This window comes from Sinohyriopsis cumingii, chromosome 13 (assembly GCF_028554795.1).
Source record: "Sinohyriopsis cumingii isolate HCF-2022 chromosome 13, ASM2855479v2, whole genome shotgun sequence".
NCBI lineage: Eukaryota > Metazoa > Mollusca > Bivalvia > Unionida > Unionidae > Sinohyriopsis > Sinohyriopsis cumingii.
The window spans coordinates 1,034,689-1,049,791 of record NC_142973.1 but is presented as its reverse complement, the minus strand read 5'-3'; the positions used below and the strand labels follow the sequence as shown (position 1 = coordinate 1,049,791).

General features: G+C 36.0%; 1 protein-coding gene across 2 annotated transcripts in view; it reads right to left on the bottom strand.

The window, feature by feature from the left end:
- Nucleotides 1-15,103, bottom strand: part of LOC149784835 (uncharacterized) — a 165,884-nt gene that overhangs the window by 31,421 nt on the left and 119,360 nt on the right. For both annotated transcript variants that reach the window (XM_089978396.1, XM_089978397.1), the window contains exons 14-16: nt 11,822-11,913; nt 9,636-9,762; nt 5,870-6,081 (exon numbers count right to left, since the gene is read on the bottom strand). In XM_089978396.1, the coding sequence (XP_089834522.1) occupies nt 5,870-6,081; nt 9,636-9,762; nt 11,822-11,913 (431 nt within the window). The remainder of the gene's footprint in view (nt 1-5,869; nt 6,082-9,635; nt 9,763-11,821; nt 11,914-15,103) is intronic.

The following is a 15,103-nucleotide window of genomic DNA, read 5'->3' as shown; positions in this document are numbered from 1 at the left end:
CATATGGGAGAGACTGGACTTTTCTCAGAATTGCATTTGCTAAGTTAACAGATTGTCTGTCCATGATTCTTCCATTTGAGGGAAGCAATCCAGATTAGATGGCATACCAATTCCTTTTCTTTGGGGAGAAAGAGAGGTAGAGGGAGAAGCATATTCCACAATGTTGTTCCAGTTCAGGGAACGGGTTCTGTCTGTCCAGACCTTTGGATCTGGGACTGGAGAGATGAAGGTCAGGAACTTTGTGCTTCACAGTGTCATACAAAGATCTATCAGATATGAACCTCAATGGGTAAAGACTTGAATGAAGAAGTGGAGAAAGAAACATTCTGTATGAATCAGCTGAATGTGACAGGACAATGAGTTTCGTTATGATATTCAGTGTACTTGGAATGTGGTGGACTTAACTGTAGTTTTGTCAGTAACAACTCTGAGAAAATCCTATAACAGGAGGCAGAGGTCTGGGAACACGCTTCCCTTTTGCCTCTGAAGACAGTTTATTTGTTCAACATAAAGAGAATGCTCCTTTCCTGTAGGCATATCCTGAAATGATTGTAAGGCATGCACCATGATTTTTATCTCAAAAATATTAACAAGTAATGAGTCTTTCTGAAGGGGCTGTCCCAGCTTGATTCTTGGAAGGAACGCAAGAAGTGGGTGCCCTAGCTTGATATTCTGGTGTCTGAGTAGATCTTGATTTTCAGTGCTAGCTTTTGCAGCATGATGTCTGCCATAAGCCAAGTCCTCCCATCTGCTAAGATGGGTTTTCATATGCCCATAACTTGAACATTTGGTCTATTGGGATAGAAGGACTATCAACAGGGGTCTTCAAAACAAAGAACAAGTGGTACGAGCTGAGGGGAATAAGTCATATCATGATGATCTAAGAGGCAAGGGCTGAAATCTGAATTGTAGACACCACTGAGATGATTTCAAGCTGTGCTCCTGAGAGAGGCAGTTTCACTTCAAGAGGGTTTAAAACTCCATGCCCTAATTAATGAAATGCTGGAAAGAAATGAGGTCAAATCTGTTCTAGTTGACAAGGAATCGAATGCAAAGCATCAGTGGAACAAACAAATACATGCCTTGTTACTAAAAAGAGTTCCCTGAAGGGCTGAAAAGAATTTCCAATAATTCAAGATAAGACTATATTTTCCTTTCAACTGCAGTGTGTTGAAAATATCTCTGGTCTTCAGCAATGACAATATTTTAAAATTAGCTGCTGTGGTGGGCATACTCTATCTCAGCTTGGCGCCATTTTCACTTATAACTAACAAACCATCATATAAAGTCTTGTGGGAAAAGCCCATGTTGATATGACTTTCCATGTTTTTGGTGTAACTGTAAGATTTTCAAGATGGGTACCAAAGTGGCCATATTCTATAACAGATTTAACACCATTTCTTTTTAGTACCAACCAGACATAAAAAGATGTCTTTTGGTGAAAGGACAAAGTCAATATGACCATCTATCTGGGAGAAGTAGTGATAACAAGATTTTCAAAATGGACATTGTGGCAGCCATATTAGAAGTCAAATTGGCACCATTATACTTTATGACCAACTAGACATCATTCAGTCTTTCAGTGAAAACTCAATGCTGGTATGACAATTCATTCAGGAGAAATAATTATAACAACATCCTCGTATGACGGTCTCTGTGGCAAACATAATGAATGTCTGAGTAGCATAGTTTTTATTAGGACCAACTAGACAGCACGAGAAGTTGTTTAGTAAAGTTGCCATCTTGTTAAAACCATCCATTCATGATGAGTAGTGATAACAATATTTTAAGACAGCCTCTGTGTTGACAATACTGAATACCATTTCAGTAGGCCAACACCATGGCAATATGCTTCTCATTTAGGAGAAGTAGTCACAACACGATTTTCAAGATGGCCTCTGTGGTGGCAATATTTGACATCTGATTGGCACAATTTTCTCTGAGAACTGACTAGACATCATAAAAAGTCATCCAATGAAAAACCCTGTGGCAGTATTATTTTCATTCAGGAGAAGTAACCATAACAAGATTTTCAAAACGACCAATGTGGCAATTAGTGGCTATCAGATTGGTACCACTTTCATCTAGGACAAACCTGATGTCATGAGAAGTCTTTTAGTGAAAACCCCATGTTGATATGACCATCTGTTGAGGTGTGGAGGTAATACAATTTTCAAAACAGCCAATGTATTGGACATTAGATTGGCTACTTTTCTATCAAGAGCAAGATATCATAGAAAGTTTTCTGGAGAAAACAATGTCAATATGAATTTCTGTTCAAGCAGATTAGCCATACAAACATTTCATGATGACCATATTGAACATCAGATCAGCACCTTTTTCATTTAGGACCAACTACACATCATCCTAAGTTGTTCAGTGAAGAAAAAAACAACATGTTGATATGACTGCCCATTCAGGAGACATGATAGTAAGATTTTCAAGATGACCTCTGTGGCAGACATACTGGACATCAAAATCAGCACCATTTTCATTCAGGACCAGAAGTCTTTTAGTGAAAACCCTATGATGGTACAACCATCTGTTCAGATGAAGAAGTGACAAGATTTTTTAAAATGGCTGCTGTGGTGGCCATACTGAACATCAGATTGGCACCATTTTCATTTAGCTCAACCAGATATCATAAGAACTATGATAGTGAAAATCCTCATGTTGATGTGACCATCCCTTCAAGAGACAGTGATAACAAGATGTTAGAATGGTACCATTTTCATTTAAGACCAACTAAACCATGGGATGGAGCTGTGTATAAAGTTTCAGGGCAATCTTCTATGTAGTTCATGAAAAGCAATGACAACAAATTTGTGTTAACACATGGATGAATGACAGACGACAGACAACGAGACATCCATTAAAGTTTTCTGGTCTATGACCAGTAGAGCAAAAGATTACTGACCTGGCATTATTGTAGAATGCCTTCCAGGTTGTTAATTTTATGGAGCTGGCATTATTGTAGAATGCCTTCCAGGTTGTTAATTTTATGGAGCTGGCATTATTGTAGAATGCCTTCCAGGTAGTTAATTTTATGGACCTGGCATTATTGTAGAATGCCTTCCAGGTTGTTAATTTTATGGACCTGGCATTATTGTAGAATGCCTTCCAGGTAGTTAATTTTATGGACCTGGCATTATTGTAGAATGCCTTCCAGGTAGTTAATTTTATGGACCTGGCATTATTGTAGAATGCCTTCCAGGTTGTTAATTTTATGGACCTGGCATTATTGTAGAATGCCTTCCAGGTTGTTAATTTTATGGACCTGGCATTATTGTAGAATGCCTTCCAGGTTGTTAATTTTATGGAGCTGGCATTATTGTAGAATGCCTTCCAGGTAGTTAATTTTATGGACCTGGCATTATTGTAGAATGCCTTCCAGGTTGTTAATTTTATGGAGCTGGCATTATTGTAGAATGCCTTCCAGGTAGTTAATTTTATGGACCTGGCATTATTGTAGAATGCCTTCCAGGTAGTTAATTTTATGGACCTGGCATTATTGTAGAATGCCTTCCAGGTTGTTAATTTTATGGAGCTGGCATTATTGTAGAATGCCTTCCAGGTTGTTAATTTTATGGAGCTGGCATTATTGTAGAATGCCTTCCAGGTTGTTAATTTTATGGACCTGGCATTATTGTAGAATGCCTTCCAGGTAGTTAATTTTATGGACCTGGCATTATTGTAGAATGCCTTCCAGGTAGTTAATTTTATGGACCTGGCATTATTGTAGAATGCCTTCCAGGTAGTTAATTTTATGGACCTGGCATTATTGTAGAATGCCTTCCAGGTAGTTAATTTTATGGACCTGGCATTATTGTAGAATGCCTTCCAGGTTGTTAATTTTATGGACCTGGCATTATTGTAGAATGCCTTCCAGGTAGTTAATTTTATGGACCTGGCATTATTGTAGAATGCCTTCCAGGTTGTTAATTTTATGGACCTGGCATTATTGTAGAATGCCTTCCAGGTAGTTAATTTTATGGACCTGGCATTATTGTAGAATGCCTTCCAGGTAGTTAATTTTATGGACCTGGCATTATTGTAGAATGCCTTCCAGGTTGTTAATTTTATGGACCTGGCATTACTGTAGAATGCCTTCCAGGTAGTTAATTTTATGGAGCTGGCATTATTGTAGAATGCCTTCCAGGTTGTTAATTTTATGGACCTGGCATTATTGTAGAATGCCTTCCAGGTAGTTAATTTTATGGACCTGGCATTATTGTAGAATGCCTTCCAGGTAGTTAATTTTATGGACCTGGCATTATTGTAGAATGCCTTCCAGGTTGTTAATTTTATGGACCTGGCATTATTGTAGAATGCCTTCCAGGTAGTTAATTTTATGGACCTGGCATTATTGTAGAATGCCTTCCAGGTTGTTAATTTTATGGACCTGGCATTATTGTAGAATGCCTTCCAGGTTGTTAATTTTATGGAGCTGGCATTATTGTAGAATGCCTTCCAGGTAGTTAATTTTATGGACCTGGCATTATTGTAGAATGCCTTCCAGGTTGTTAATTTTATGGACCTGGCATTATTGTAGAATGCCTTCCAGGTAGTTAATTTTATGGACCTGGCATTATTGTAGAATGCCTTCCAGGTAGTTAATTTTATGGATATGGAAAGAAGTGTGACATGACTCTGGCAATGAAACATTAATTCTATCGAGATTCAGAAAAGCATGACACTATTTTGCCAAGGGACGGAGTGAGAAGCCAAGATGACACATTGGTGCTTAGTCCTCCTTGACAAAAGGGAAGAGAAAGGGTACACCCTATTTGCTGTGCCTTTGAGCATTGTTCCATCTTCTCTGATCTCTCCTAGGAAATGAGGGTAGGGATCAGAGTAGATTGGCCTCTGTTGTTTGCATCTTTCATGGTGTCACAATAGACAGCTGCTCGACAAAATTGATGGACAAGGTCAAGTACTGCAGCTGAAGTATAATGAACTTTAGGCCAGGCAAGTACTGTTGCTGGCTTCAAATACTTTAAACCCTAGTCCAGGCAAGTACTGTAGCATGTCTGAAGTACAATAAACCCTAGGAAAGGAAAGTACTGTAGCTGGCTTGAAGTACAATGAACCCTAGGCAAGACAATTAATGTAGCTGAACTGAGGTAAAATGAAGTAAAATAAACCCTAGTCAAGGCAAGTACTGTAGCTGACTTTATTTACAATGAACCCTAGGCCTGGCAAGCACTATATTTGACTTGAAGTACAATGAACCCTAGGTCAGGCAATTACTTAAGTACTATGAACCCTAGGTCAGGCAATTACTTAAGTACTATGAACCCTAGGTCAGGCAATTACTTAAGTACTATGAACCCTAGGCCAGGCAATTACTGTACCTAGCTTGAAGTACAATGAACCCTATACAAAGCAATTAAAGTGGTGCTGACATAGTTATTGTATGATTAAGTTTGATGTGCAAAATATTCATGATCAAAATATCCATTTATAATGAACAGAAGCAAGAAATATATTGAAACATTGATGGAATATACTTCCTCAGTGCCATAAAACTCAAAAGAATCACTCCACTGATGGAATGTAACAGGATTTAATGCAAATCCGCCTATCCAAGTTTGGTCAAAATCAGATCAATAAATATTACCACCAGAATGGTAACAAGGTCAGCCAATCTGATGGAATATCACCTAATTACCAAGAATAAATCTTCCACATTATCAAGCTATCCACATAAGCCTATACTCCTATTTGGATCAAAACTGCTGCAGACATATGGCCTCCAAAGAGGAAACAAGCAACTATTGATGAAAAGATAGATGGAAGACATATATTGGACAAAACCATAAGCTTACTTGGCCTTACAGCCAAGTGAGCTGAAAGCTAGAAGGCTTACAGAGCTATCATCATTATCTCTTAGGGCCCTGTGAATGGTCTGCAGTCCCTTAGAACTTGCTGCTCGCTGTGGACGGAAGCGACGGTTAGCACTACCGATCTCTTTCCCAACAAAATCGTCGTCATCCAAATAATCAGGGATATCATTTGGCAAGTACTTCTTGAAATATTTTCCAAGGCTTCGCTCAACAGACCTTGCCATCTGAGTGAAATCTAAAAACAGATAAAAAGAGAACAGTCAGTACGAAAGGTCATGATCCCACTGTTTAATGTCTGATAAAGATATTGTCCTGAGAGTGCCACAGATATATTAGAAATAAATAGATCTGCTATTTCTTTTTAATCAATTATCAGCTGATCTACTTTCACTAGACACTGATACAGAAAAATACATGCATTAGTATTTAAACATATTAGAATTAAGAAAATCTGAGAAAAAAAAACTGCACCATTGGTTAAAAAATTCTTTTGTCATAGATACATATCCAGTTAAAAAATGTATCCATGATCACACTATACCCTATGATAGTACCTTAAAATTGACATACTGTCATGAATTTAAGTCATGGGGAAACAAAATCGTTATTGGTGTGTGTGCGTGTGTGTGTAGATTTGTAAAAACATAAAATATAACCACTTTCCGGCACTTGCAGTCAAAACCAAATTCAAGATTAATCTGACCGCTCTGGTGGCCTAGTAGTCAGAGCATCCACCTTGGATGGGGGAGGTTGTGGCCGGGTCATACCAAAGACTTATAAAAATGGTACTAACAGCTGTCTAGGTGCTCAGCATTAAGAGATTAGTGTTTGGTCTGGTTGGTCTGGTGTCTGGATAATGTGACTGGGTGGGATATCATGCTACATGTCTGCGGCATGACACCCCAGTACTAGACTAACTTTAAACTGCCAAACTTTCCTTTAATAAAGTATCCTGTAACAATTAGCATTGAGTCCACAAAAAAATAACGTTCACAAAAAAATATTCATATTTTTTACTTTGAAGCAGTGTACATAAATATGGAGTTTGTATGCAATAAATAAAAAATGTCTCAGGCAATAATCAACAATCCATTGAGGGGCAAGAAAAAGCAAATTTTGTATAAGAATTTTAGGAACTGAACATAAGTTATTTCATTTGCACATACCGTTTGTAAATAAAAAATACTTTAGTCAGTCTTGAAAACCTGGAACATAGATCCTAACAAATGATATAGAGGCCAAAGCAGCATTGTATGGGAAACAGTGACCCAATTGTAAATGTATGCTGGTAATAATAATACTGAGAATAATGTCAGTGGCAAGCATTACAATAATCCGCAAACAAAAGTATGTTGATGTTGTTTTGTGGTTTAAAGTCATTTCTCAGCAAAAAGTATGCCATATATGGCAGCCAGTATAACTTGCGGAGGAAGTACCTTGGAAAACGATAAGAACCACATACAAATGGGAAGCTATGTGTGTATTTAAATATGTATGCATATCTATTTAACCATGTGCCTGCCTAAAATATGGGTCTAAGTGACCTGGTTTTAAGATGAGGGCATCTAGTACTCATCAAGTTGCATCCGCTTGCCAAGTTCCATGATTCCAGGTATAGCAGTATGTATACAGTATGTCAACAGAAAATTAAACACCAATGTGGTCATGATTTCATTTCAGAAACTGAACATTAGCCAGGAAAATGTTAAATGTATGTCAGAATAACCTTTTTGTTCTAAAAGTGTCATTAAAAGAGGTGCACGTAGGTGATTCTGGCTTGAACAGTGATTGAGCCTCAACCCAAAACAGTGAATCATGCAATATGGGTAAAATCAGTGACATACATTCGGGATAATCTATAGTTTTCATCAAGATAGATATCGCCAATCTTGATATAACAATATGTTACGTATACATGGTGCTAAAAACCTATCTGGTAATGAGCTAAATATAAAAACATAACCTAAGGCGGTGAAATGCAGGTCAAAGTGAAATTCTATTGTGGAAAGGGTCTGGTACTGAGATAGATGCATCTAGTTTGATGACGTTAACATAACCAGAGTTTGAGAAATAAACTCAAAACATAAAAGTTTACAAAGTAAGCAAAACATGAAACACAGGTCACAGTGACATAATTCTGTAATGAGGGTTATCAAGATGTATACTCTCACTAACTTTCACCCCATGTTTAAATATCCTCTATACTGGCACTTAACACAACAAACAATATGCCACATTATTTTCTTATCAAACTTAACATGACTGTGACCTCTGACCTATAAACAGCCTACATGCAAGCCAACTATAGAGGCTGGTCAGGAAACTAATTCTATAATAACAGTTATTCTGGAAAGCCTACTCTTCTTTGTGGCACAATATCCTGACCTTTAACCCCTAAATCAACAGACCTCCCTCATACTTTAACTGCTTTCTCTCTACAAAATACTGGTCAAGTACATAGTCTGGAACAAATTATATGCAAAAAGAATTTATTCTAGTCACAGTCATTAGTTTCAGTCACTGTGACCTGACCTTTAGACCAAATAATGAATAGTTTGCTTTCTTACCTAGTGTGTAAATCAGTAACTCTGATGAAGGTACATGTTCGATAATGAACTAAATTGTTCAAACCAGTTTCCTTCTTTTAGCTCATTACTTTGATCTTTTCGTTTTGAAACGAAACTCAATCAGTTCTTTCTTACCAAACTCAATTGGCTTCATTCTTACCCTAAGTGCAAACCATTCACAAAGTTTGGTCCAGGTCTGGGATGCAGAACTAAAGTTATTGTGCAGAAACCATTTTTCTTCATTCTGTGATTCTGAACCTTGACCCCAAAATTAACAAGGTTCTTCCTCACCCAGGTGCAAGCCAGCCACAAATCTGGTAACTGTAGATAGCAGAAACTCAAGTTGTTATGCAGAAACAATTCTTCTTCCTTCAGTGACCTTGTTCTTGGACCCCAAAAATCAATAGGATTTTTCCTTACCACATGCAAGCTATCAATTAAGTCTGGTAACTGTAGAAGGTAGAAAAATCAAGTTCAAGTGCCGAGATGAAATTGGTAACTGTAGAAGGTGGAAAAATCAAGTTCAAGTGCTGAGATGAAATTGGTAACTGTAGAAGGTAGAAAAATCAAGTTCAAGTGTTGAGGTGAAATTGGTAACTGATGCCTGAATTGATGGGTAGACAGACAACATAAAAACACTCCACTTTATGGCAGGCATATACAAGTTCATGAAATGTGCACTGGCAGAAGATCATTGATTTTTTTAAAATCAGGTATATTGTGAAAGTGCTTGTTAGTGACTTAATTTTTAAGTTATGACACAATTAGTGACCTCAAGTCAGTATTTTGACAAACAGTCTATGAAGTCGATTTACAGGTCATAAACTGCAAATGTTTTATCAAAGATTTTCATTGACTTTATCATTTTCTTTCATAGCACGGCTTCTTTGATCATTAAAATCATGTAAACATGCTTCCATTTTATTTTTCAGCAAGATTCCGTAACACACTGAAACACTGCAATAACAATTATCACACGGAAACACTGCAATAACAATTATCACATTGACAATGTAATGATTTAAAATCATATCATTATGAGCTGTACAGTAATTTTTGAGCTTCATAAAAGCAGTCAACCTTCCACAATAAATCAGGTTGCCACAGTAGTCCTGATAGTTCAGTATGGAACAAAGGTACCACAATTAATGGATTTTCAGAATTTAAAGATCCATCAACAGATTCAATTCACCATTTAAAAAAAAGCAGAATGTGACCTTACCACTTTTAGGGCCATTGAATCGCCGGCAATTGTTAAACATCAAACTGAAATCATTAAAGAACTGTTTCCTTGACTTGTATTCTCTCCTGTTGGCCTTGACCTCAATTTTGGACAAGTCCATTGGTCTCTTAAATATAAATAAAAAGTTTAGATAAAGATAGGTTCAATGTAAATGTTTAACAATCTTATATGTTTAAAATCAACACATGAAAATAAACAAAGGAAAGGCTGAGTAGGATGAGACAATCTGCCCTTTTCTTCTCCTCTCTTTGGAGAAAATGACGGGTGATTGCCCTCAAAACAGGACGAGAAGTGAGTCTATTTTAAGATGCATGATAGCAGAATCCATGGCATTTTTTAAAACAATTCTCCATGAAAAATCATCTCATAAATCATGCATTTTATTTCAAATTCAACCTTTATTTCTCTATTAAATCCCTCTGAGGATTTTCAGAATAGACTGACATCTTGCATACATATAACATTTTGATATACTTGATCAAACTGAACCAACACTGAATTTCATCCCAAACTTCACAACTGCATTTACAAAGTATAAACAGCTCTAACCCCATAAATGCAGTGTCACTATGGACTTCAAAATCCAAATTTAATTTTTTTTTAATTTGAAACCTTTCCATAAAGAACTACTGTACCTGATTTGGACAATTCCAGAACATGTTTTTACAGTCAGTTTAATTAGCCACTGTTGTATTCAGGCAATGTAAGATATTGTATTCCTAGCAGGTTATTGAACTCCTGAAATTACGTATTAGGATTAGCGGCAGCATGTCTTTTAAACCTGCCACCACATCATGTAATCTGCTGCACAGCAGCCCAGAAGAGATAGATGTTCATTTGCATAATGTAGCTGCAGTATAAATAAGGTCTATTCAAACAATTAAGTGCCGCACTCCAGTGAAATCAGTTTTAAAAGTGAGCTTAATCTTATCAGTATTTACGAGTGAATAAAGACATTTAATGTTGCTATGGAGATGATCAGAAAAATGAAAGCTTATTTTGTAAATTGGATTGTGATTTTAAGGGATTCATGGAAGAGAGTATGAACAGGCTGTGCTACAGGAGTATGGGGAAATTTTAATTAGTACAACTTTATTCAGCACTGGATGAAAACTGATGAGGATTGCCCCACTGTTGACTCTAAGACTGATGCTGACATTGTAAGGTCTTCCTAGATGCCAAAAGAGAAAATTTAGATCCCTGTCAAAGCAGGAGTGACCAGGAAGACCTGCTGGAAACACCCCATGCTATTTCCAAAGCCATATTTGCATCTGAGAAAGAACTGATGTAGCTTGAAAGCCAGGACATTGTGCACAAATGTGTTTGTTTTTGACATTATTGGATTTTAAATGAATTATATACATGTATGTAAATTTGCCATTTTTTTCCCTGTTATTCCATGTTTTGGAATTGCTAAAAGTGTGTTGCACATAATGTGATGTCACTCAATCACTAAACATCGTATGTAAATGATATTTTGAAGTGAAATCGGTACATTTTATTGAGGAAAAAAAAAGACATTACTCAGTGCATTTGTTACATACATATGTTCATTTATTTAATTGCAAAATGGGTGTAGAAGTGGTAAATATGTGATTCAGAACTTCTAATTAAAATGAATGAAGCTTGTAATGTCAGGCCCAAGAGCAAACTAAAATTAATAAAAATTTTTGCAAGTGATTACATTTTTAATCCATTCAAATTTGATGCTGCGGTAGATAGAATTTATAACTGGTAAGCATATTTATTAAAATGAGGTGTTTATATCATAGTTTTTAATAAACTAACAGTATTACTATACATATGACCCCGCCCAACACAGAAGTACACTCAATATTTTTGATCATTTTCACTATACTGCTGTTTGATATGTAATGGGATCGGCAGTTATGGGCCCTGACTACTGCATTATAATGGGTGAGAGCTGTACTTCTCATGTTATTTCTTAACTGAAGTATTCTTTTAGCAAGTTAACAGTTTAACTAAAAGTTCATTCCTTTATCCTTAGCTTTTCATTAACATGCCCAGACACAAAGTTTGCTTAAAAAACCCCAGAAGGGGGTCAAGAAAACACATACACAACTGTGTTTTTCCTGTATTAATTTTAATTACAATGATGAAATATTTAAAATTTTAGTTTCTTTTAAAAGGTGCTATTCAGTAACCTTGATCACATCATGGTAGCCAGGTGCTTGCTCCTCTGTGACTGGTTCTAGGAATGGCCAAGCATCTTTGTTAGCTTTTACTGCTTCTACCACTGTAAGAAAAAAATAATCAATTTGTACTTGAGGAAGAGATAAATGTGGGTGTTCAATATTGTATAGTAAGAAACATTTCGTCACACCAAACATCATCAGGAAAAAAAGGGTCCAAGCAAGCCTGAGATCTCACACCTGACTGACATCTGCAGAATAAAATATTGCAAAAGCAGTTGCCCAAGAAATCTGGGACAATGGTTACTTCTGTTGAAATTTCTCCAGTGCCAATGATTCCATATGTTATGAAATAAATGTCTTCAAATTATCATATTTGCTAAATTTTCATTTGATGGCAGATCAGATCACAAGTTTTGGGAAATTCATTTCAAATGATTTTTCTATTATTAGTACGGTATAATGGTGGCCATATTTTGATGTTGGTGACATTTGTATAAACTGGAAATGGCTGTTGTGCCAGGATGATCTCTGCCAAACTTGGCTGAAACTGATTATTCGTTTTAGAAGAAGTTGTTGTTGTTGTTGTTGTAGGGTTTAACGCCATTTTTCAGCACACGATAGGCTATACATGGCGGCCAGTATTAATGGTGGAGGAAGAACATGGAAAAACCCTGGAAAGAACCACCGACCCACGAGAAGCTACTGGCAAGCTTTCTCACATACCCACATTAGCCGAATCCGAGACTCGAACCCACGCAGACAGAGGTGAGATGGCAGTGATCCGTAATGGAGAGCGCTTTAGACCACTTGCTAGAAGAAGTTGAAAATACAGACTGTTGATGGATAATTGAAAGTTATTTTTCTGTATTTGGCAATTGGAGCCATATTTTATTGAAGATCAGCATCATTTGCAAAAACCAGTAAATAAAGCTTTGCTGACATTTGAGAAAATGAATTTAGCATCAGTGACAAAAGACTCCTGAATTAGCAAAAATCTTGAATGCAAAGAGATGCATGTTATCAATGAATGAATGTTAAGGAGAGAAGGATTACTAATTAATAAAGGGGAATTTTTGTTACCGCAAACTGGGGACCAGTGGGAATAGACAGCAATGTAATCATAGCAGGTCATATATATTACTGCTGTTGAAATATAAATCCCAAGAAATGAAAGGAACTAAATGCTACAAGCAAAACCACAGAACCTGAAATGCAGCAGACAAAAATTACTTATAAAAACACCTAAACAGCTCAAATAAGGTAGGAAAATAGATACAATTACTAATATACACCTAAACAACTCAAATGAGGTAGGAAAATATATAAAATTACTAAATAAACACATAAACAGCTCAAATGAGGTAGGAAAATATATAAAATTACTAATATACACCTAAACAGCTCAAATAAGGTAGGAAAATAGATAAAATTACTAATATACACCTAAATAACTCAAATGAGGTAGGAAAATATATAAATTACTAAATAAACACCTAAACAGCTCAAATGAGGTAGGAAAATATATAAAATTATTAATATACACCTAAACAGCTCAAATAAGGTAGGAAAATAGATAAAGTTACTAACATACACCTAAACAGCTCAAATAAGGTAGGAAAATAGATAAAAGTTACTAATATACACCTAAACAGCTCAAATAAGGTAGGGAAATAGATCAAATTAAATATAAACAATAAATGCCATACTTAAGGTAACTGAAAGCAAACCTAATGAACTTAAAAGCTGAACAATAGACATGCAGCAAATTCTTTACTTATTGTTACATATTGATGATATAGAAAAAGGCAGATATACCACAAAGAGGTTTAAATTTTAAAGTTTTGCATTCTACATGTATAAAAAAATGCTGTTAATTATATGATGCAAGTGTCGTTAGATTTTAAACCAATTTATTAGAAAATTCAATCACCTCCCCTTAACAGACACAACAATTTTGGTTGGGGGTGGGGGTGATTATATCTTTCATCAATGCAAGAGAATTGTAATCTTCACTGTCATACACAAATATTCATCAACTGGATTTTAATATTTAAAGATCTAAGATCTGAAGAAGTCAATTAAAATCAATAACTGATGACAGACATTCAAATTAGGCTGACATGAAGCACTAGAAAATGTATTCATCAGTCAAGCTGGAATTACTTTCTTTTTAAAGTAAGAACATGTATTCACTGAAAGCAAACACCAACAAACTACAGCTTCATAGCAAAAATTACACTCACAAACTGCCACAGACAATCCCATTGATATGCCTACCGGCAAAAATTTTACATTCACAAACTGCCACAGACAATCCCATTAATATGTCTGTATTAGCAAAGATTGCAATCTTCACGATAAAGATTTTTAATGCCACTTCATCAATTGCACAATGCAATGACTGTACAAAAGAAAATGCCTGTACCAATAATAATAAGTCGGCACATAAAACACTACATCAGGATCACACACAAAGAAATGACCAAGAAAAAGGAGAAAACATATAAAAAATGTGCACATTTAATCAGAGTTTGCCAGTTTATTCTTGTAATTCTCCCTGCAAAATTAGAGGAACTAAGAGTTGTCCTCGATGTGTGTGTGTGTGATTTGGATTTTTAATGTAGCTTTTAAAAAATTCATTCATATCACTATGATGTATGCAGTGTGACAGTTTATAGTGATGTCTAGAACTGGGGCATCATGCTGCAGCCATATAGCAGCAATCCCACCCAGTCACATTATCCTGACACAAGGCCAACCAGTCCTAACACTAACCTCTTAATGCTGAGAGCCTATCAAGGCAGCTGTTAGACCACAATGTGTGATTTAACAAAAAATCTGACTAACCTACACACATTACTCTGATGTCAGTGCCTTTTCATATACTGTAATTGGCTGAGACAATTACTGTTAATCAGCTTGTGTTATGCCAGGAAAAGTTTCAAAAAATAAATGCAGCCCTTTTACTGAGTAAGCACTCAATTATGTTTAATGAGTCTATGACAGCATGTATGTAATAGCGCTAAATTTACAGCACTTCAGCAGTCAGTTGTTCTTTTAAGGTCTGAATTTGAGAGGGCATGTCAATTCATAGGTATACAATGGAACTGAATTAATAAAATTAAATCCACAAATTTCACTTAAAGATATCTATTTATTTATTTGCTATTCAGTTCTTAAAGTGTCGTCAGTGGTAAGCATAAAACATTTTTAATCATGGATATTTAACTGTATGTTGTGCTATTTACTGAGAAAATACTTTTGTTAAAGACAATCTTACAAAATGTATGA